The sequence below is a fragment of the Borostomias antarcticus genome (assembly GCF_949987555.1).
Source record: "Borostomias antarcticus genome assembly, chromosome: 5".
Taxonomy (NCBI): domain Eukaryota; kingdom Metazoa; phylum Chordata; class Actinopteri; order Stomiiformes; family Stomiidae; genus Borostomias; species Borostomias antarcticus.
Window position 1 is genome coordinate 12,023,903 of NC_140238.1, and position 22,948 is coordinate 12,046,850.

Sequence of the window (22,948 nt, forward strand, 5' to 3'; positions counted from 1 at the left end):
ACAGGGGAGAGGAGTACCTCTGGTCCCCAGGCAGGGCAGCTGTGGTCTGGGCTTTTGAACAATGCAGGCCTGCCTTCTGGTCAGGATTGGAGTGGATTATGGGCCGTTTCTGGAGAGTACCATGGTGTGTTCCAAAATGTGTGTGTGTTTCTGGAGAGTTCTGTAGTGTGTTCCAGAATGTGTGGCTGTTTCTGGAGAGTTCCGTGGTGTGTTCTAGCCGGTGTGACTGCCTGTTGTGGCTGGGTTTCAGGAGTGTTTGATGGTGTATTTGCCCTTCTGCAGTTGGGAGATGTAGAGTTTGGACTTGCTGCCATCCAGTCGCTTGAACCAAACTTCCTCATGGTTAATGGTGGTGATGATAGCCCTGGGGAGGAGAAAGGGTGAGGAGAGGAGAGCAAAGAGGCGGAAGAATAGAGGACAGAGTTAATATGACTCTAGAACATCTGGACAAAGCACATTTGTTGTGATATATAGTTAACGACATGATGATCAATACACTTCCCCCTCTCTCCATACACACCTGGGTGATGGTAGGATGGTTGGAAGGGGAGGGCCAGCGGTGTGTCAGTGGTCTCACCTGGTTGGGTATTTGTCCTTCTTGTCGATGCAGATATTCTGACCGCGACTGTACCATTCTCCATCGTAGAACAGCCGTCCGTCCTCTGAGCGTGCGCTGTACTGGTGCTTTTCATTCTTGTTGGCAATAGAGGCTGGGTGGGAGAGGCAGGTGAGAACAACACAGGTGATCAGTCAGACTAACTGATCAGTCACACACTGGCAATGGTTGACTGGTATGGTTTGAGCAGTGCAGATTCACATTGATGGACAACTTTGTCAATGGGTTGACTCAGAAAAGCACAAAGTGTTTTGTCTGTCTCTAGTGTACAACTAGAGACAGAAGGGGTAAAATATGACAGAAATAACAGATCTGAAAGGTCACAGATCAATGTTCTGACAAGCAGAGAGAGAGAGAGAGAAACATAGCAAGAGAGTTAGAGAATTACAGAGAGTTAAAGAGAGCTGTGATTGATGGGAGAGAGAAAGGCAAGAATATGAAACAGGACACCAGGATTATGTAAATGCATTTAGTGCAGTTTAATGCTGGAGTGCTGTCCTATTCCTGGTTTTTGGATTATTAACGAGGATCCAGTCCCTAATTATCTACATTTATTATACAAGGAAGAGCACAGTGTTCAGGTTTATTCAGAAGCTGGGCCTTACCTTCTTTATCTCTGTGAGGCCCCAGAGTTGCCACCACCTGGAAAACAGAGCATGCTGTCAGAGTAGTGCGCTCTCTTGCTTTGTTACGTACATGCCATTTCTCACAGAGATCCTCTGTCTAGTGGAGAGTGCTACGGGATCATAGGGAGAAGTAGAGAAGCCTACCGATATCTACTTTGGGTTTGTTATGTAGTTAAAAATCCCATATTGTAGTATTAGTGGGTTGTCATTAATTTCTCTGGCTTGCTTGATGTACAACGGAACGATACTTGACAATGCTTGATGAATGATCGATGTTGAGTGGTCGGACCTCGTAAAGGGAAGTGATTGCTTTGAATGAGTAGACGCGGGAAGGAGACGGGGAACAAAGGAAGAATGGACCCTGACACGACGGCTCGATGGCCGGGTTCTTTCACTGCTCCCCTTGTTTCTGGAGACCAGTGTACAACAGAATAATGCAAAACGTGGAATAGGGGAAAAAAATGGAATGGCAACTAATCAAAATCATCTTGGGCAGCACTAAGCTTTTTTTTATTTTTCTTTCCCCAATGGTGCCCTTGCAAAAATAGTGTCAGACTACCCGCACTGTGACATGGCCATTACCACTGACCATGGTGACGCCAACTCGGACTGCGAGGAGTCTGGGTGTGACCCTGGACGGCCAACTGTCGTTCTCTGCACATATCACATCCGTTGCATGCCCTTGTAGATTCCTGATCTACAACATCAGGAGGATTCACCCTTTCCTCACTGATGGAGGGAGCAGGCCAGTCCAGGCCCTTGTCATGTCCTGCCTCGACTACTCCAACTTCCTCCTTGCTGGGGCCCCGGCGTCAGACATTAAAAACCCTCAAACTTGTCCAGAAAGCTGCTGCTCGCCTGGTGTTCAACCACCGCAAGTTCTCCCACACAATTTCCCTTCTCTGTTCTCTATATTGGCTCCCAGTAGCAGCTCACATCCAGATTAAAACTCTGGTACTAGCCTGCAGTTAAAGGACAGTGAAAGAAACAGCTCCCTCCTACCTCCAGGCCATCGTCAAACCCTACACCCCCCCCCCGGCCACTACACTCTGCTACTATGGGGCGATCGGTGACCCGTCACTGAAGCCCCTGCGGTTGTTGGTCGACACGGTCACGGCTCCTCTCTGTCCTAGCATCGCAGTGGTGGAATGAACTGCCCACTGACGTCAGGACAGCAGAGTCACTGCCACAGCTCAAAACTCACCCCTTAAAACCTCCTATTCAGTTTGTATTTATTTGTTTTTCCACTTTTTAGAAAGGTTTAGAAAGGAAACTTACTTTGGAAAAAGTGTCAGCTAAATGACTAATGTAATGTAATTAAAGGGGGTATACATGTATACCATGAAATACCGTATACTGCGGTATTTTGGTAGATACCGTAGCGTGAAATTTCATACCATTACAACCCTACGGGGTACGCTCTCAGAGCAGTGTAGCAGTGTTCTGAGGGGCGGCCCTTGGGAAAGTGCTGGGGCTTGTAGCCTGGTGACAGGGGTAGTTCCTCCTGGTGTTTGCAGGCCTGTTGGCGCAGCAAAAGCTGTGTCAATGGAGGACAACTAAGCTGCATGTCCATTATGACTTTCTGGAAGAATACCTCACTATTTTTAACAAAGCAATTAGAAATTAGAAGACAAGCTCATTTCTCAAAGCTGATTTCTAAAAGCTTGCATAATTAGTATCCCATTACACTTGGCTGGTTTGTAGCTACTTAGCTAGCTATTGATATTCCGGGCCTGGTTCTGGTAATTGAAAATTGCAGTGTTATTAAAAGGGACACCGTCACGCTTTTTCCAAGTTAATATTATTTGGATTAAATGCTTAAACTGTGTGTATGCCTTTTTAAAAGCAACGTCATTGTACTCGTCCAGCAAACACGTCCAGCGACGTCACTGGGGAAGTGATGGAGGAGACGCATGGGAGACGTCGAAGAACGAGGCGAGAAGACGGGGAACAAAGGAAGAATGGCCCCCGACATGATGGCTGGACGGCTGGGTTCTCTCTCACCACTCCCCTTGTTTCTTAAGACCACGTTTTGCATTATTCAGTGGACATTCTAAGGACCCAGACGGAGCTGGGGTGGAAAGTTGGGATGTGTCCCGGAATTGGAGCAGTGTGGTGGAGAGGTGAGTAAAACCATCATTGGATTGTTACATGAAAGCAAGCCTGTATGTTCGTCTAGTTGTGCGATACCACTGGGAAGGGGGGGGGGTGATTCTGGGGAGATGGTTGCTCCTGCCATTGAGGCCTTTGTGGATTTGTTTGTGGCCAGCTAAACTCCAGCTCAGGGTAACGTAACATTTGTCTCACATGCATTCAAACACACCTTTCTGATGGCTGTCCAGTCCTCCAGGATGTCCAAGTCTTGCAGCATATAGACTATATATGGTCGTAGGCAGAATTAAGGAATCACTAACTCGTAGTGGACAGAGCACTTCACAGCGCTTCACAGACATACAGGCATAGACAGAACTGAAAACTACATTCAAGACATAAGGCAAGCAGAGTCTGACAGAGACCACAGACAGGCAGGTTGAGGTGCTGCCCTAAAAAGAGGATATCAGAGACAGGCGACAGACAGGCTAGACAGACAGGCAGACTACAGACAGGTTGCTGCCGTATAAAGAGGATATCAGAGAGACGACAGACACAGGCTACAGACAGACAGGTTAAGGTGATGCGGTGTAAGAGGATATCAGAGACAGACAGACTACAGACAGACTACAGACAGACAGATAACAGACAGACAGGTTGAGGTGCTGCAGTATAAAGAGGATATCGGAGACAGCCACGGGCTTCTTTTTCTTCTCAGGACTGAAAGGATCCTTCTTCTTGGTTCTGCGGGACTGCAGCTCATCGTTCCACAGCTCGGAGGTGATGTCTCTGCTGTGTCTGTCCTCCTCCAGGCGCCGGATCTTCTCCTCTAACTCCATCTGGACCATGTCAAACAGCAGCAGCTTCTCACTCTGAACAGACAGGAGAGAGAGACAGGAGAGAAGAGGGAGGTGAAGGCAGTAGAGAACAGGGACCAGACAGAGACAGAAGAGAACAAACAAGACAGAGACAGAAGAGAACAGACAAGACAGAGACAGAAGAGAACAGACAAGACAGAGACAGAAGAGAACAGACAAGACAGAGACAGAAGAGAACAGACAAGACAGAGACAGGAGAGAACAGACAAGACAGAGACAGGAGAGAACAGACAAGACAGAGACAGAAGAGAACAGACAAGACAGAGACAGAAGAGAACAGACAAGACAGAGACAGAAGAGAACAGACAAGACAGAGACAGGAGAGAACAGACAAGACAGAGACAGAAGAGAACAGACAAGACAGAGACAGGAGAGGAGAGAACAGACAAGACAGAGACAGGAGAGAACAGGGATGTGAAGGCAGAGGGGAGGAACACAGAGGCAGGGTTAATGTTCAAATTCAGGATTCCCTGGGATGTCAGTAGAGAGGTGAGATTGATACCATCTGTCCAGGACATGGGTGCAGGCAGGGTAGGGCCAGGGTAGGTCCAAGTCTGTATACTATTCAGGGCTATACCTCAGCTTACCGCCCTGCCAGGAACCATTCATTGCACCATTGACTTTTGTCTCTCGGTCTGCATTACCATATCTACAGATAATATTATTTCATTAATCGCCAAAGTGAAGACAATTTTCGAACGATAAAAGCCTTTTCTCTGAGGTGGGTACAATTGCAGCCCCCCGCCTTTTATACAAAACGCACCTTTTTGCACTGCTTTCTCTATAATGGAGAGAGATCCCGGTACTGCAGACCGAGTGACTAAAGTCTATGGCGCAACGAATGGTTCCTGACAACCGAGGGATTCACCCTGAATAGTACACAGCCCTGGACTAGGTGTAGAAGATGAGTTTCTCAGTGTAGTAGTAGTACTTGGCTGATCCCTGGAGGTGAGTGTCTCACCTCCCAGTGCTGGCAGGCTGCCTGGATCTCACATTCATACTTGTTCTTCACAGACTCCTGACACAGCTCCTGGTAGATCCCTGAAGAGACACACACACACCGGCACCATAACGCTCAGTCCACCACTCCACCTACACCTGGTACCTCACTGATGACAGCTGCTGTCGGCCCAATCAGATTCAATCCAGACTACGTGAAACAACAACAACCTAGCAACGGCTTGTTAGACCTTTCTACAGTGTAAAAAGAAGTGTGGAGATTCAATTGCATTCGGTGAACCCTAATTTTACACCGTATGGGGATAAAAAAATAAAATAAAAAAAAGTTATATAATTTGTTTCTGGAGTAGATGGTGTACAATTCAATGGACGAGTGAGGAGGAAATAGTATGCAGCAACAATAATTAAAGGAGTAGTAAAGGGAAAATGCATGTTTAGCCCTGTTTTAAGGTTAATATGATCATATACAATGGTTCAGATCAAAACGTTGACAAAACTAGCCCTTTTGAGAAAGTCTGATAATTGCTCTACCACCGTTTTGGTCATACAATGGATGTGGGTGGGCACTAGGGCTGGGTATCGGTACTCGATACCTTGTAGTACTGGATCGAAACAAACTGATACCAAGTAGCATCGAAACGTCTTCAGTCAAACCAGTACTTCATTCGATCATTTCTGTATTGAGATTTAGGAAAAAAAGACCTTGTAATATGGTCCAATCACCGCAAGCTGTCTGGTGAAATCGACTGCAACTCATGCTGCAACTGCGAGTTGTTGACACAGTTTAGCACGCTGAGGTAATGCCACCAAAAAGCTCAAAGGTATGGTTATACTACACGCCTATGGCGTATGGTAAAAATAAATGCATAAAAACACGGATTTCCCCCATTAGCTAGCTAGCTAGCTAGCATTAGCAACCCTACTGTAATGCATTGCTTAGTGCATTGGTTACTTAGTGGTAGTTTTAACTTCTGTAGCAGCGAAATGTGTTTAGGCTAACGTTATTAACTATTGTTATGCTTAATGTTAAGACCCCCCTAGGCCTACTACCACCACAACTGCTACTGCTGATGTTACCACCCCCAGCAGCAGCCTTGACACACCGTTCACATTAGCTGCAACGGTCACGTCACGGATGACTAAAAAATGTGTAGTCACTGTCAGTAGTTATATTGTAATAAATGCAGTTTGATACTCTTTTAAACACTTTCAAAATGTATTCTTGTAAAAAATATTTGAATGTGGGAGGATTGATGGCATTTTACACAACTGAATGCTTCCATTCACATGATGGTTATGGAATGTAAAAAATGCAAAAAAGAAATTCAAAGTAGCGATTGAAGTATTCAATTGGTATCGGTATCACTTTAAGGGTACTAGTATTGGTACTGGTATCGTAATTTTTGAAATGATACCCAGCCCTAGTGGGCACCGTGAAAAATCATTCAAAAAACATGTTAAACTCTCAATTTCAAAGACAAGAAACTCACGCGGTGTTAGTTGGCGTTCTGACATATAATTTGTCATAAAGTAAGATTCTAGTTCATCCGGAAAGCTTTTTTAAATATTTAGCATAGAACTATTTAGTCGCAGCACATACGTGTGTAAACTTCTGCAAACTAGGTAGCCTAGCAACATAAACAATAACAATAGCTACTGTAAGTAGTTCTGCTTCCTGAATCCCCTCTGCGGATTGATCTACACATCTACAACGGTCGCTTCAATACAAGTCAATGGATTTCATAAAATGATCAATAAAACCCTACAGGATTCATACTTTGCGGCGAATTTGATGCGAATTTGATGGCAGAACACCAACAGACACCAATTACCCCCTTGGTGAGCTTCTCGTCTTTGAAATCGAGAGTTAAACATGTTTTAGAAAGATTTTTCAAGGTACCCACCCACATCCATTGTATGACCAAAATGGTGGTAGAGCAATTATCAGACTTTCTCAAAAGTGCTAGTATTGTGAACGTTTTGATCTGAACCATTGTATATGATGTCCAGGAATTTACATCCAAACACCTTAAACCTTTGTCCTCAAGTCCCCTGCAAATCAGTTTCAATCTCCCCCTTTGTAAATGTAAAACACCTCAACTGTCCCCCTTTGTAATTGTAAACTCCTCTGCCTCGCTCTGTTGTCCAAGTCAGAAAGGCCACACCTTGTCCTTCCTGCCCTGACTCAGACCTTTGTCTATATTTCAAAGCCATATTCAAAGTGAGTTTCATCCCACATTCCTTTCTTTCACTGTGTGATATCCGTCCCCTCACGATGACGCATAGACAACTCAGCCAATCAAATCCTAGAAAGATGTACCTTTGTTTGGACTGTACATAAGCCAGGGCAGAAGTGACTGACTTCACTTCTCTGACAAACCACCTTTGTTTGCGTTGTTCAGGAAGTCCTTGCGCACGTAATGTTTTCCACAATAAACCAGACTCAACCTTTGGAACGTATCTTGGTAAATCTTTGGACTAGACCAGTCTAAAATACTATCACAGTTTGGCGACGGGGATGGGAGCACTGCCTGCGTTTGCTTCGGGATTCCAGTGGATAGGACTGATCGGCAGACGTGTCGGTCCATAGTGGGCGTTGGAAAATCAATTTTCTCTCTTGCGCCAGAGCGCACGGTGAGATTATTTCCTCAGTTCTTCCACTGGATTCTTGAAGCTCACAGGTACGTTTAAACGAACCCTCTTATGGGTTGAGTTGTATTTGCCTTGATTTGGTTCAGCTTGTTGGTCTGGATTGTTTGAAAACGGAAAACCCCAGCGTGGGTATTTAGTAAGTAACTATCTAAGGAGATGTGAACAGCAATAGATTTTATATCGTATTGTCTTTTGACTTTGTCCTTGTTTCGTTACGAGGGTATCAGCTGTTCAAGTGAGAGTTTGGCACAGAACAGGTTTCCTTTTGGCCGGTCGCGGGAGAGTTTTAACAGCTGTTCAAGTGAGAGTTTGGCACAGAACAGGTTTCCTTTTGGCCGGTCGCGGGAGAGTTTTAACCGAGAGCACGTTGAGAGAGTTTTTGCTCAATGGAGATGTAGCTACAGGGCGGAATTGAGAGTTTTGCAATCCGCGTTTCTGGTAGAGATTTTGACCAGAGGGGCTGTACAATTTGGTAGGATCTAGACGGAAGGTTTAGCCTGGACCAAATTGCTAGTGCAGCCGAGAATGTTTTGTTGTAAACGTGGGCCTTTGTTTCATGTTTGTGTGTTAAGTCGTATATTAGTCGTTTTTGGTCGTCGTTTGGTCGCTCTTTGTTTGCGTTCCCGTGTGAGTCTGCTACGTTCTTTCTTGCATGTGCACGGGGGGTTGTTCGTCTTATGTGTTCACTGTTTGAGCCTCGGCTCTTGATTATTGTCTGTTATGCGCGCCATGGATCCAGGTAAAGTATTGTTTTGTACACTTTTTAGACTGTTAAAATTCTGCTAGATTTCCAGTAGGCTAGCTGGTTGCCTAGGAGACGAAGGAAAACTCCGCTATCGCGGTGTTCCGCCATTGAGCCAGAAGAGAACAAAGCACTTCGCTGACTGGGTGAGTACTAAGCGAATTTAATGTGTCTTAATTTGTATTCTTTCCCGCCGTGAGTTAACTATAAGGTTTCCTTTCATTGCTGTTTTGGGTTTTTAGGCTGCGTCGTGATTATTAGGGATTTGTTTCTTTAAATTTCCCCGCGCTGCCAAAGACAACTTCCGGGTCATACATGCAACATTTTGGGAGCACCACTAGGTGTCAATGTAACCCAGGCTAATAACAATATGCTAGAGGATGTAACAGGATTCTACTGCTAAATGTGTCTAGCCTGAGGAGATTGTTGCGCTCAAGCATTATTCTGCGAGCGTTTGTTGGCAGTTTTTCGTTATGTGCTAAAGCATTTTCGATTTCTTACATCCACATCTGACATTTTAGTGTTAAATTCTAAGATTCGGGCTCAGCTAGAGGGTTAAGGGAAAAGCCTGTTAATTCTCTAGACTGGTCTGTTTTTAAGATTTGGGAGAGTAGCACGAGAGAGTTTTTTTTTAGGTCAGGAAGGAAAGATAAGGAGATTCAGCAAACAGTCTCTCCACCATTTGCCCAGCAGAATAACTCTGATTTAAAATTAGATTCCCCCCTCGACTTGTTGCGCCATTAGCCACGCCCCTTCTCTCTACGAGTTAAGCCACCCCTTTCTACGAGGTATTTGTCCGAACAGGTCCGGAAGGAAGAGCCTCCGATTTGGGGTCGAGCGCCACCTGCTGGAGTTCCCTTGAACAACCCATAAGGGAGATTTTAAACTAGCCAAGATAGAGAGTTTTATTTTTTTTAAGGTAAATAAATAGGATAAAATAGATGTAGAGCGAACTCAAAAGTCTGACAGGGTTTTGAATAGGTGTTTGATTCAGGAGTTTTGTTTCAATAGTCAATGAATGGCCATAAGCTGTTCGTTTTATGCATTTCTACTGTATGAATTTCATTCATATAATGATAATGTGTTTTTGAGGAGTTGACTTTAGGCCTTCTCCTCTGCTTTTGAACCCAGTCTGTGTTTGAGTCTTATTTTTCAGGGTGCTATGGACCCTGGGCGGCAGATCTTTGAGGAGCCCTGATCATGCCTTCCTGGGGACTGCTTGGAACCTGCTGTTTAACTGTTGTTTGTTTTGTCTCTTTTTCTGATATGTAGCTTAAGACATAAGGGGTTGTGCATAATAGTGGGGGGAATAGATAAGGGTTGCCAGTGTCTTAATCTGAATGCAGCATCTCATAACCCAATTATATATTTTTTTTTAAATGAGTATGTTAAATATCTCATGTTTATAGTTTGAGGCACATTCATCGGGCCTGAGTGTTTTTTTCTGAGTGTTTTTTTACAGACAACTGTCGTTCCGGGAGTGATGGGTGAATGCCGAACCAGGAGGCGGGCACAGGACCGGAGGTGCAGATGGAAGTTACCGGCCTGTTTCCCTACAGATGGGCGATCTGGGGTTCGTGAGATGCAACGCCAACACCATGTCACCAACTCACTGTGAGCGACAGATAAGTATGAAACAGAGAAGAGACCATTTTGTCCGAGGCAGTGCCCAAATACTCTGTCCTCAAATGCAGAAGAGGGAGGGTTTAGATATACATTTTTTTTAGCTATACAAATGAAGCTTTGATGGAGTTTTTTTGATTAGTTAATTGTAAATGAAGCCAGTTCATTTTAGTGTCATTTTCTTTGACCCATATCTATTTTTATCCTGACTTCAGGAAATTTTTGCTTTCACCCTTAGGGGGTGTTGTTTTGTTGAGACGAGAATATGGGTTATTTTATTTTCATAAAATCGCAAGAGAACTGCTAGAGCCAAATCCAATTGCCTTGATCATGACTGGGGACTGGGCGTGTTGAAGTCATTCTAACACTGCCCTTGATGTCACTATAGGCTACTGCAGACTGGCTCTAAATGACACTTGAACAGTCACCCTGTTTAAGTTTCCTGACTGAATAACAACATTTTTTCCCCAAAGCAGGAGCTTGCGCTTAACCATGTTTCTGAGAATCTCCAACAGATTTTGAATAACCGTTCCTGACCAAAGAGGGGAACAGGGGGAACAGGGAGACCAGACCAGAGGACTCTCCTTTTGCTCTTCTGTTTTGTCTCTGTTTGTCTCTCTCATCTGTGGATCCACAGATGGAGCACTTCATCAGCCTGTACTGGGGGAGCGGGAGCGACGAGGTGAGCCCTCCAGCAGCACGACCCGGGCCGGCCCTACGTGGAGCAGTACAGGGATGGACCGGGTTCAGTTCAAGAGCCTGTACGTGCTGCTGGCGCCCTGGCTGTGTGGTGTCCCACCGCACCTTCACCCTGCTGAACCAGGACAGGGACTCCCTCCTCACCTTCCGAGAGCTCGCTGGCTGACCGCTCTATGTGGACCTGCCCAGTGGGGAGAGAAGAGACTACCAGGAGCAGATAAGCAGCCTGAGAACAGGCCAGAAAACATGGAAGAGAAGTAGATGTTGCGGGAGGAACCTAACTGTGTGACATTCTGTGGGGTGGTGAGATTTTGTATTAAGTTTAAGTTGTGTAATTAATCATATGGGAATCAGTTGAGTTTGTATGTGATTTCTGTATGTTTAAGTAGAACACTTATTGTGAAATGCTTGTGATCCGGGGCCTCGATTGGGGAACGTCGGTGATTGGCTGGTTGCGTTTCAGGGAATAGTATGTATAAAATCAGAGCCCGGTGTTTTCTCTATGTGACAAAACGGGAGGAGGAACTGGTGGGTATGATTGCGAGTGTGTTTGCGTTATATTGTGTGTCGATATTAGTTCGAGCAGTATGTAATTGTATGTTTATGTTGCGTTTCAAGGTTCGTGACCTCATTAAAAGGTTTACAGGAAGAAAACTACAGCCTTTGAGTGACGTCCCGTTCATTCCAGCCCCAGCTGCGGGGCATGAAAAAGAGTTTGCAGCACAGTCACGAACCAGAGCGACGGGCAGAAGAGTAGCTGAACCGTCGCCTGGAAGATAGAAGTAAGAGAGAAGCTCACGGAAGACCGAGGCGGACCATTGGAAGGTCCGGAGAAAGGTCGTAGTATCCGTGTGACGTTAGCTAGCCCAACAAACTCGCACATAAGACCACGTGAGGTCAGCGAGCGGGAGGTGCGCTGCTAACCAACGTGCCCACCAGTAAAGACGTTAGCTAGCATGAAGACCGTGTAGCTAGCTAACATAAAGTGCACAGCTAGCAGGCTAAAGCAATGTTAGCAAGCTGTAGCTAGAGAAGATAGCTACAAGCAGTAGTGTAGCCAGTAAAGATAGCGTTGTGGTAGTGCAGCTAGTGAAGCTAGCGGAGTGCTAGCATAGCTAGGAGGTAAAGCTAACGCAGTTAGCAGAGCAAGAGCTGACGTCAGCTAGCAAGGAAAGCTAGCGCAGCTAGTAGGAAAAAGCTGTATAGCACGTTAGCATCCTGTTTGTTAGTGCCAGCTATCACATTAGCAGCCCTCTATTTAGTGACCTAAGCTTAGCTTAGCTTTTGAGCGTACCTGGGTAGCAAGCCTGCGGGGGGAGGTAAGACCTTCCCCACTTTGTTTGTTTGTATTGTTTTCTATTTTGGGCGGTATCCCCGGGGGGACCTCTGGTGAGCCTGGTAACGCCGCTGAAGACTAGCCAGGCTTAGCTAGTCAGGGAAAAGGTCTGAGCTAGCGTAGGCAGCTAGAGAGGGCGGAAGATTCTGAGCTAGAAAAGGAGATACAGGTACGCTCAGGGCTTAGCGTCTGAGGTAAAAGGCTAAAATGGACGCGCTAAAGAAAGAGAGGGTAAAGATAAAGACTGCGTTCACAAAGAGAGCCAACTATGTCCTCAGAATGGCAACGACCATGGTGCAGGATGAGTTGAAAGGTGAGTGGAAATTACTTTCTACTGATGCAAGAAAGCTCCTCTCTGCAAATGATGACTATGAGGCTGTTTTGCTGTCTGAGGTAGATGACGACGCAGGGGCACTCGACGCGCAGCTCAGAGCAGACATTGAGAGAGTAACCAGAGAGTGTGAACTTAAAGTCAAAGAGGTGAGTCAAGCAGTCAAATCCAACCTTTGGTCGAGGTATGCAGAGACCGAGCTAATCACTGCCGTTGGACGGGCGGAAAGAAGCTATGAAAGTGCTGAAGGAGCCGGCCTGGAACGGGTAACCTATGAAAACGGTAAGGAGCAAAACGCACTCTTGGAAGGTGTCATCAGCAAAGCAGAAAGTCTTCTGGCTGCCTGGGAAGAGTGGATCCCTGAAGACGCTAAGCGCATCATGAGCAAGCGGCTACAGACGCTGGGGGACAAAAGAAACGAGCTCTGGCTGAGGTGGGTAGCGGAGTTCGGCAAAGCTCAAAGGAAGGAGGCCGACAGGATCGCTGAAGCTCAGCAAAAGGCCGCCGATGGGATCGCTGAGGCTGACAAGAGAGCCGCCGAGGCCAGGCAGAAGGCTGCCGAAGCTAGCGCTGAGGCTGAGGAAAGGGCCGCCGAGGCCAGGCAAAAGGCCGCTGAAGCTCAGCAAAGGATGGCAGAAGCCGCCGAAGAGGAGCGCGCCGATCTAGGTAAGGCTCAGCGGAAAGCATGGGAGGAAGCACATGATGCTAATATGACAAACTCGGGAGCGAGAGGCGGTCAAGCAGGAGCCATGCCGAAAGTGCGCCTCCAACCAACGAGGTTACCGACGTTCAGCGGTTGCATGCGAGACTTCCACCGATGGCGGAAAGACTGGGAGAGCCTTCAGCGGCAAGGGGATCCATCTGGGTCGCCCGAAGTGAAAAAATTCCAGCTCTTAGACAGTGTGGAGCAAAAAATCATCAAAGACCTTAGACTTTCGAGCTACGACACAGCGGAAGATATGTTCAGGGTTCTCGAGAACCGGTTCGGGAATAAGACCACCATCGCAATCCAGATAATAGAGGAGTTGGAGAAGTTCCCGGCAGTGAGAGGAAACCAACCGAGAAAGACAATTGATCTTATCCAAGCTGTGGAGAAAGCCCTTACTGATCTGACGGAACTGGGGAACACCGATGCCATAAAGAATCCGCTGGCAATTAAAGCTATAGAGAGCAAGCTGCCTGACCGCGTGAAGGAGAACTGGCTCACCTTCGAAACTAAGTCTGAGAACGGCGTCAGCTCTAGTGGCCGCTTTGACGCTCTCTTAAAGTTCTTAAAAGAGCAAGAGGAGGTCCTCGAAAAGCTGGAGCAGCTAAGAGTCTCAGAAGCGCCTGAAAAATCAGGGAAATGGGAGAAGAGGGCATTCACAAGGGCCACAGGGAAGGACTCGGCAGGAGAAGAGTGCAGCGTGTGTGGAGACGAGAAGCACGGAGGCAGGATCTTCTTCTGCAAGAAGTTCAAAGGGCTCAGCCTAGCTGAAAAGAAAGGCATTGTCAGAAAGAATGGAGCCTGCCGGAGATGTCTGGCATCCCATGGTGAGAATGGAGAATGCAGTGACAGGTTCCTCTGCAAAAAGAAGTGCTGCCAGAAAGGAGAGGCCTCAGACCACCACTACCTCCTGTGCTCCATGGAAGGAGGGCAGAAAAGTGATTGGGAAAAAAGGGGAAAGCAAAGGGTGGGAAAGAGCGACATAAAGGCAGGAAGGTTCTCAGAGGAACAACAGAAGGTCTTAGCCAAATTCTCTCCCGAGGTAGCAGAAGAGGTAATGAAGGCATTCACAAACAAGACGACGGTATCAATGAGTGCGAGCGCGAAGGGTGAAGGTCTCCTCGAGGAAAGTGGCCTGGCAGAACATCCAGTGCTCATGATGATCATGGAGGTCACAACCAACGGAGGACAAACCATCGGGACCCTGGTAGACCTCGCGTCTGACACTAATTACATAACCCACCAAGCCGCCGACAGACTCCGACTGAGAGGAGAGAGAATAACGTTGGTCGTGCATGGGGTGGGTGGAATGAAGGTAAGAGTCAAGACGAAAAGGTACCTGCTTAAAGTCAGAACGTGGGCTTCGGAAGTTGAGTGGAGTCCCCATGAGATGGTCTGTTATGGCCTGGATGAGATCGCCCGAGCAGACCGAGTCGTTAGCCCGAGGCAACTCCAGAAGTTCTTCCCGGAGGTCAAGACGGAGGAACTGGTCCGGCCAGAGAAGATCGAACTCTTAATTAGCCACCGAGAGGGTCGACTTGCTCCGCAGCGGATGAAGAGAGTGGGAGACTTAGTGTTGTGGGACGGCCCGCTAGGGAAGACTGTGGGGGGAGCGCACCCGGACCTGTTCGAGGAAGTAAGGGTGACCACACACAACTCTAAGACACACTTTGCTCGCTCAATGAGAGCAAAAGCGGTCAAGGTTGAAGAAATCTCCAGAGAGCCGAATAGCACCAGAGAGGGGCCTCAGGGCCTGGAGCAAGAGAGCGGTGAGGAGATCAGGAACACGGCCGCAAGCAGTAAGGAGGTTCTCGAGTGGTGGAGTTGGGATAGTATCGGCGCCGCCTGCGAGCCGAAGTGTGGGGGATGTCGGTGTGGGAAATGCCAGCCAGGGGGAAAGGAGATGACTCTAGTCGAAGAAAAGGAATTGGAGAAGATCAAAGAAGGCCTGACCTACGTGGCTGCTGATGACCACAGCGACTTACCGCACTGGGATGCAGGATACCCCTGGATAGAAGACCCAGCTTCACTCCCTAACAATCGGAAAGTGGTGGAAGCGACGTTCCTAAGGACTGAAAAGCGCCTCATGAAGGACCCGTTGTGGAGAGCGGCTTATGCAGCACAAGTCCATGAGATGGTGCAAAGAGGAGCAGCTATTGAGCTGAAGAAGGAGACGATCAACAGTTGGAGAGGGCCAGTTTGGTATGTGAGTCACCTAATCGCACCAAACCCTCATTCGGTCACTACGCCGGTGCGCCTCGTCTGGAACAGTAGCCAGGAGTTCAAAGGGGCGAGCATGAACAACCTCCTACTAAAGGGCCCGGATGTTCTAAACCCAATCCGGGCGGTTCTGCTCAGGTTTAGAACAGGGGAGAATGCGGCCATAGGAGACATCAGAAAAATGTATAATTCTGTGTGGCTGAAAGGAAGAGAGGTCCATCTTCACCGGTTCCTCTGGAGGGACTCACCAGAGGAAGAGATCAGAGACTTCGCCATCACTCGGGTCAATATCGGAGACAGGCCTGCTGGGTGCATAGCGCAGCTGGCCATGAGGGAGACGGCGAGGCTGCCCAGGTTCTCCCACATGGATGAGGAGCGAAGAGTCCTTGAGGAAGACAGCTATGTAGACGACATCCTCACGTCCCACAATGACCTAGAGAAACTGGACGAGATCACGAGAGGAGTGGAGGAAATACTCCGCGCCGGAGGCTTCTCGCTCAAGCCGTGGGTCCGGTCCGGTCAAAGTGGGAGGTGTGAGGGTAGTCAGGCTGTGCAAGCTGTCAAGAGCCCAGGTCCAGAGTCCGAAACCCTGGTGTTGCCCAACCAGCTAGGGCATGAGGACAACAAGGCTCTCGGCGTCGGTTACCACGTGGGCAGTGACAAGCTCTTCCTAATGGTCTCGATCAACTTCTCTAAGAGAAAGCAGAAGATGAGGATGGAGGCAAACCTCTTGGAGAAGGAGATCAAGGAGAAGACGCCGGACCCTCTGACCAGACGGGAGCTCCTAAGCCAGGTGGCAGGGCTTTACGACCCTGTTGGTCTGGCTACTCCGGCCAAAGAGAGAGGGGCCATTCTGGTAAGGAGGGCCTTCCAGGAGGCTGGGAGAGGGGACTCCAAGCAGGACACGTGGGACAGTCCACTTCCAGCGGACCTCCGAGCAGATGCCGTCAGGCTCTTTGAGGAGTACGTGCGGCTTGGTCGGGTCAGCTTTGAAAGGAGCCTCACTCCTTCCGGATGGAGGGGGAGGCCGTGGGGCGTCACATTCTCGGATGGGAGTGATTACGCCTTCGGAGCTGTCCTGTACCTGAGGTGGGAGACGTCTACCGGGGTGGACATCCGCCTTGTGGAGTCAAAGGCCAAGCTGGCGCCCCTTGACCAGAAGGGCGACGCGGTCAAGGCAGAGATCTGCGGCGCGGTCTTCGCGGCCAGGTTGAGAGGGTTCATGGAGAGGCAGGGTCGGCTGGAGGTGGAGAGGTGGTTCCACTTCGTAGACAGCCAGACTATCCTGGGAGCTATCCAGAGGGAGAGCTACGGGTACCAGACGTTCTTCGCGAACAGGGTCGGAGAGATTCAGAAGTCTGGGCCTGTAGCTGACTGGTGGTGGATTCCAGGGGAGCTGAATGTCGCCGACCTTGTCACGCGAGGATGCCCTCCGGAAGACCTGAATGAGGGTTCCACTTGGCAAAAGGGGCCTGAGTTCCTGGTGAGGCCGGTGGAGGAGTGGCCCATGAAGTCCGCGGCGGAGGTGGCGGCCAGCGCCAGGGAGGCTGTGAGTAAGCTCCAGCGGAGGGCATTTACGGCGGTTCTAACTCGAGCCCAGCTGAAGAAGGCGTCAAGTCAAGATAGTGTCGAAGGAAGAGTGGAAAAAGCCAAGGAGCCTCCGGATGGAGCTGATGAGTCTCTTGGCTCCTCTGAGGAGGAGGTGGAGTCGACCTTCTCAGAGGCCGGAGGAAAGGAAAGACTCTGGGGGGCAGCCATCGTTGATCTGGTTAAGCCGGAGAGGTTCAGCAGCTTGACAAAGCTCTGTGGAGTGATTGGATGGGTCCGCCGAGCTGTTGAGAGGTGGCTGATTCGCGGAGGAGCCATGGAGAGACCAAAGTGGGAGGCCAAGCACCTGAAGGAGAAAGTGAGTAAGCCCGTCCTTAGCGTGAGGGAGATCGGAGCTGCATTTCGGGATCTATGCTTGGCAGCCCAAGAGGGAGTGGCTTTCCCTGAGTCGACACTGAACAGGCTTGTAGCCATCAGGGTTGAGACTTCAGGGCTACTGTTGTGCTTCGGAAGGGTCCTGGCCGCGGGTGAGTCAGGAGTGCCGCTGGTTCCTTATGGAGCATGGATTAGCACCCTGCTGGCTAGAGAGGCTCACGGAGCAAACCATGAAGGGGTGGCTGGCACTTTGCTACGGATGAGGAGAAAGGCTTGGGTGGTTCAGGGTCAGCGAGTAGCCTGGAAAGTCGTCGACTCCTGCATCCCCTGCCGGAAGACCAGAGCAGAGATGTGCCAGCAGGTAATGGGTGACCTTCCCCCTGAGCGGACCGAGCCGGCCGCTCCATTTGAGTACACAACCCTAGATCTGTTTGGCCCGTATACAGTCAGAGACGTAGCAAAGAGGAGGTCTAGGTTAAAGGTCTGGGGCGTGGTGTTCTCCTGTATGGCCTCTAGAGCCCTGCATGCTGATATGGTAGAGAGCCTGTCCACAGAGGGTTTCTTGAGTACTTACCAACGGTTCACTGCGCTCAGAGGATACCCGAAGAAGATCTGGTCGGATCAGGGTACGAACTTCGTTGGAGCTCGACCAGCCCTGAAGGAGCTCTATGATTTTCTGGGAAGTGTTGACAAGGAGGAAGTGAGAGGGAAAGCCGCCAGGCAAGGAACCGAATGGGTCTGGGTCTTCCACCCAGCTGACTCGCCTCACCGAAATGGTGCGGCAGAAGCAGCAGTCCGCGTACTCAAGCGAGCGTTGAGCAACGTTGGGGGTGTTGGAAGCCTCACAGGGCTGGAGTTTCAAACTCTGCTCTACCTGGCGGCCAATCTGTCAAATGAGAGGCCGATCGGCGCCAGAGTCCAGGTCCGTGACGATGCGGTGGAGGTAGTTACTCCCAACACCCTGCTGTTAGGAAGGGCTGGGCCCACAGGGGACACGCGAGGCTTCGAGTTCCAGGACTACCCGTTTGTGAGGTTGAGGGCAGTCCAGGCCGAGGTAAACAGGTTCTGGCTGCGGTGGAGCCAATTGGCTGGGCCAGGCTTGTTCGTCAGGCCTAAGTGGCATAGAAAGGCTCGCAACGTTGCAGTGGGGGATCTGGTTTGGCTAGCCGATCAGAACGCTCTGAGAGGCCAGTTTAGGCTAGGTCGAGTTGTGGAGGTGGCCCCTGACAGCAAAGGGGTCGTTCGTGATGTTAAGGTAAGAACATGCCCCAGCTGTCCTGTGTCCGTAGGTAAGCGTCTAGAGAAAAGGAACGGCGGCGGCCGGAGTCTCTCCACAGTGCTCAGTAGAGACGTGCGAAGACTTGTGGTGCTCCTACCTGTTGAGGAGCAAGAAGGTCAGGAGAGCGAGCGACCCCGTGACGCTGGCTGTGCCTCTGCGGGGGGACCTGGCTCCGGGGTCGTGGGAAATCAGCAGCGTACGACCCCGTGACGCTGGCTGTGCCTTTGCGGGGGGACCTGGCTCCGGGGTCGTGGATGACTCCAAAGAAGAGGACTGAAAAGAACCCATACCTTCAGGCACCACCATCAATGAGAAAGGGGTAGTTTAGGTTGATGGTCTCCTTGGGTCTAGAGACCAGGAGGCCAAGTGGGAGGTGTGTGACATTCTGTGGGGTGGTGAGATTTTGTATTAAGTTTAAGTTGTGTAATTAATCATATGGGAATCAGTTGAGTTTGTATGTGATTTCTGTATGTTTAAGTAGAACACTTATTGTGAAATGCTTGTGATCCGGGGCCTCGATTGGGGAACGTCGGTGATTGGCTGGTTGCGTTTCAGGGAATAGTATGTATAAAATCAGAGCCCGGTGTTTTCTCTATGTGACAAAACGGGAGGAGGAACTGGTGGGTATGATTGCGAGTGTGTTTGCGTTATATTGTGTGTCGATATTAGTTCGAGCAGTATGTAATTGTATGTTTATGTTGCGTTTCAAGGTTCGTGACCTCATTAAAAGGTTTACAGGAAGAAAACTACAGCCTTTGAGTGACGTCCCGTTCATTCCAGCCCCAGCTGCGGGGCATGAAAAAGAGTTTGCAGCACACTAACCGTCAAAAATGGAACTGTCAGCACATCCTCGGCCAAGTGGGCCATGGGAACATGTAATAATGGATTTTATTGAACTCTCTCCATGCCAGGGATGTCTTCAACAGAGTGAGGACTGCCTTCCTGAGGCTAAGGAGGGGTTCCTGCATCACATCTCTCCTGGGGATTGGGTCCTGGTCCACGACCACAGACGAAGGAGCTGAAATCGCCGAGGTGGCTCGGGCCGTACCAGTTTCTACTCATCACGCAGACAGCGATCTGAGAGGACTTCGTGGACCCATGCAAGCCATTGCCGACGGGTCCAAGCAGCAGAGGACGGTCCACCAAGGGATCGCAAACACCAGGAGATCAGAATGCAGCTGAACCAGAGGGCTCAGAGGCCAAAACCATGGGCCATCACACTGTCCTCCTCTGACGAGGAATCGGAGGAAAAATGACCTTGCTGGTCACCTCCTCACAAGATGCACCACACACGCACACACACCTGCACACACTAACATTGAACATAACTGATTTCAAACAACGCGACATTGAAGTTGCGATCTAGAAGAGAAGACGCCTTGCATTCCCCAATGACATTCTATTGCCCAAAAGAGAAGTGCCACCTAAATGACTGTTGGGATATACTGTGAACAAGAGTGACCTTGACAGTCACCGCCACACTCTCCTCTCCTCTGATGAGCAATCGGAGACTGACCTTGCCGGTCACCTCCTCACAAGAGTTAATGAACTTTGAAATAATCTGAAAAATATCATATTTGTTTACAAGAGTTGCAATGGTTGAAACATGAGTTGATAAATAAGTTTGGGTTTTTCCTCTAAATTGACCAAGAGGTTTTTTGCCCCTCTTACACTGGTAACCATTTTATCTTTTTTGCCTTGTGAAAGTTTTTTGGTGAATGGTTGTCCACTCTTAGACTATAAATAGTATATAATCATGTCATTTTTTTTTAATCTTGTTTCCTGTCAATTTCTGAAACAAGGGGTTTTGGTGCGTGATTTTGCACGTGGAAAGAAAATAATAAAAAAAGAAAAAAGAGAAATTTTTTTTTTTTTTTTTTTTTGCTCCACCTAGTGGAGAGATTATTTCCTTTCCACATGTATAGCATAGCTGACTGTTTACACTGTGTTTGGATTTTATATTTTATTTTTGTGTGCCTGTTCAGGCACAAATGAGGGATTGTCCAGGAATTTACATCCAAACACCTTAAACCTTTGTCCTCAAGTCCCCTGCAAATCATAGTTTCAATCTCCCCCTTTGTAAATGTAAAACACCTCAACTGTCCCCCTTTGTAATTGTAAACTCCTCTGCCTCGCTCTGTTGTCCAAGTCAGAAAGGCCACACCTTGTCCTTCCTGCCCTGACTCAGACCTTTGTCTATATTTCAAAGCCATATTCAAAGTGAGTTTCATCCCACATTCCTTTCTTTCACTGTGTGATATCCGTCCCCTCACGATGACGCATAGACAACTCAGCCAATCAAATCCTAGAAAGATGTACCTTTGTTTGGACTGTACATAAGCCAGGGCAGAAGTGACTGACTTCACTTCTCTGACAAACCACCTTTGTTTGCGTTGTTCAGGAAGTCCTTGCGCACGTAATGTTTTCCACAATAAACCAGACTCAACCTTTTGAACGTATCTTGGTAAATCTTTGGACTAGACCAGTCTAAAATACTATCACAATGATCATAAGTAACCTTAAAACAGGGCTAAACATGCATTTTCCCTTTACCACTCCTTTAGAATTTCAGAATTTCCTTGAATAAAGCTTTACCTGCCACCTTGGTCCGGATCTGCATGTTCTCCTGCAGGCTGGCCAGGGGGTCTAGGTATTCGGAGGCCTTCCCTGACAGAACCTCCTGCAGCTTGGCATCCACCTGGCTCAGCCGCTCCTTGTAAAGCCTGGCCAAGACAACACAGAGACAACACTGATGAATAATGTAGAACAGATCTCTGCCATGGCAGACAATACATAAGAATATATCTAATCTAGACGGCATCATCAGTTTATCTAACATCTGATGGCTGAACTGGCAAGAATAAGACCAACCATACATACATACATACACACCAGCTATGCCAGATTATGCTGAATTGAACTGGACACCTCGCTACATTAATCTCTGACTTGGTATTGAATCTACAAGTAGGTGGGCTATTATGCTATATAACAAAACATCTTACTCCTCTTTCGTTTCAGTGAACTGTAACTCCAGGGTGGTCATCTCGTCCAGACATTCCATCCTCCTTCTTTCACAATCCTCATCGTCCATCTCTGATGAGCATGATGGACACAGAGCGAGAGAGAAGGAGAGAATGGTCATTAAATCACAGCACAGATGCTAACACCAGCTTGGTTATCTACACAAAGGAGTCCGGCATGACACGTACCGGAGGTATCTCCATCCTCCTCCGACACAAACGTGCTCTCCGAATCGTCTTCGTCCGAGGTGCTGCCCTCCTGCTCTGGGTAACGGTCCACCTCCATCTCCTCGTGGTTACTTTCCTTGTTCTTTTCTCTGGAATTGATGGGCATGTCGTCGCCTTGCCAAGGAGGGTCTGCAGCACTGAACAAAACACACAAACAACTAACGTTAGCGATTACCGACAATCGTGGAAAATAAGGAAGCTGGCTAAGCTAGCCAGCTAGCACTAGCCAACTCGCAAACAGGTACAATTCTTTAAAAATGAAGGGAGGTTGGTAGGCAGACTTGCCTATGCAATAAACGCGAAACGCATCAGCTAAAAAAGTGAGTGAATCGATAAAATAAATACAGACTGACAGCATGCCGAGCTGGTGCCCAGTTAAAAACAAATGATCAATCACGCTAACGTTTCACTGGCGCGGAGGTGACGTGGTACGGGATGGCTGGTAATTGTAGTTTTCTTAACAGTAATCAAAGTTGGCGGGACGGTGAAAAAACTACATTTCCCTATCACTGATGGAGCGGTAAGTTTATGGATGTCACCAGACCATTTAAGTCAAATCAAGAAATGTGACTAGATAGATGTAAAAAAAGTTTGAAATGTTTTGCATTGTATTTGTATGTGAAATGTAAACAGCTAGTTCACGGAGTCTGGATCATACTCCCCTCCCTTCCTACTAGCACAAGCTTGGCCCAACTATTGCTTTTAAAGTTATTTTGCATGTTGAGCATCCACCTCAGCCACTGGACAGCAGGTGAAACCTGACAAACACTTGACCAACACTTGAACAATTGAACACCTTGCCTATACAATAGCCAATGACTCTTGCCTAATAGACAATACCAATTGACTCTGCACAGCTGTATACTTGAATGTTAATGTCATTTTCAATGTCATTTTTCAATAAATGTAACACCTATATTACGGACACTGTAGTCATCCATGATTGGATGGAATAAGTAGATGAAGATCTATTTGATAGACTGCTATAGACTACGGATAGTAAATTGCCAGATTG

At 48.2% G+C, this 22,948-nt stretch overlaps 1 protein-coding gene across 1 annotated transcript; it reads right to left on the minus strand.

The window, feature by feature from the left end:
• Positions 1-214: 214 nt before the first annotated feature.
• Positions 215-22,062, minus strand: brms1la (BRMS1 like transcriptional repressor a). Its single transcript, XM_084437980.1, has 9 exons — positions 21,895-22,062; positions 21,688-21,778; positions 21,278-21,405; positions 5,173-5,252; positions 4,019-4,205; positions 3,566-3,630; positions 1,222-1,258; positions 578-710; positions 215-364 (listed from the first exon to the last, which is right to left on the minus strand). Exons 1-9 carry the CDS (start codon positions 22,037-22,039, stop codon positions 247-249), a joined length of 984 nt encoding a protein of 327 aa, XP_084294106.1. The 5' UTR covers positions 22,040-22,062; the 3' UTR covers positions 215-246.
• Between the last annotated feature and the right edge of the window lie 886 nt (positions 22,063-22,948).

Bases quoted from the DNA above. Each gene is read 5' to 3' on its own strand.
- brms1la (XM_084437980.1), bottom strand. From the start codon at position 22,039: ATGCCCATCAATTCCAGAGAAAAGAACAAGGAAAGTAACCACGAGGAG. The intron at 1,259-3,565 runs GTGTGTTTGAAT...TCTGTTTTCCAG, and splicing joins ACTGGACAGCCATCAGAAAG to GTGGTGGCAACTCTGGGGCC. The intron at 365-577 runs GTGAGACCACTG...TCTCCTCCCCAG, and splicing joins AAGGACAAATACCCAACCAG to GGCTATCATCACCACCATTA.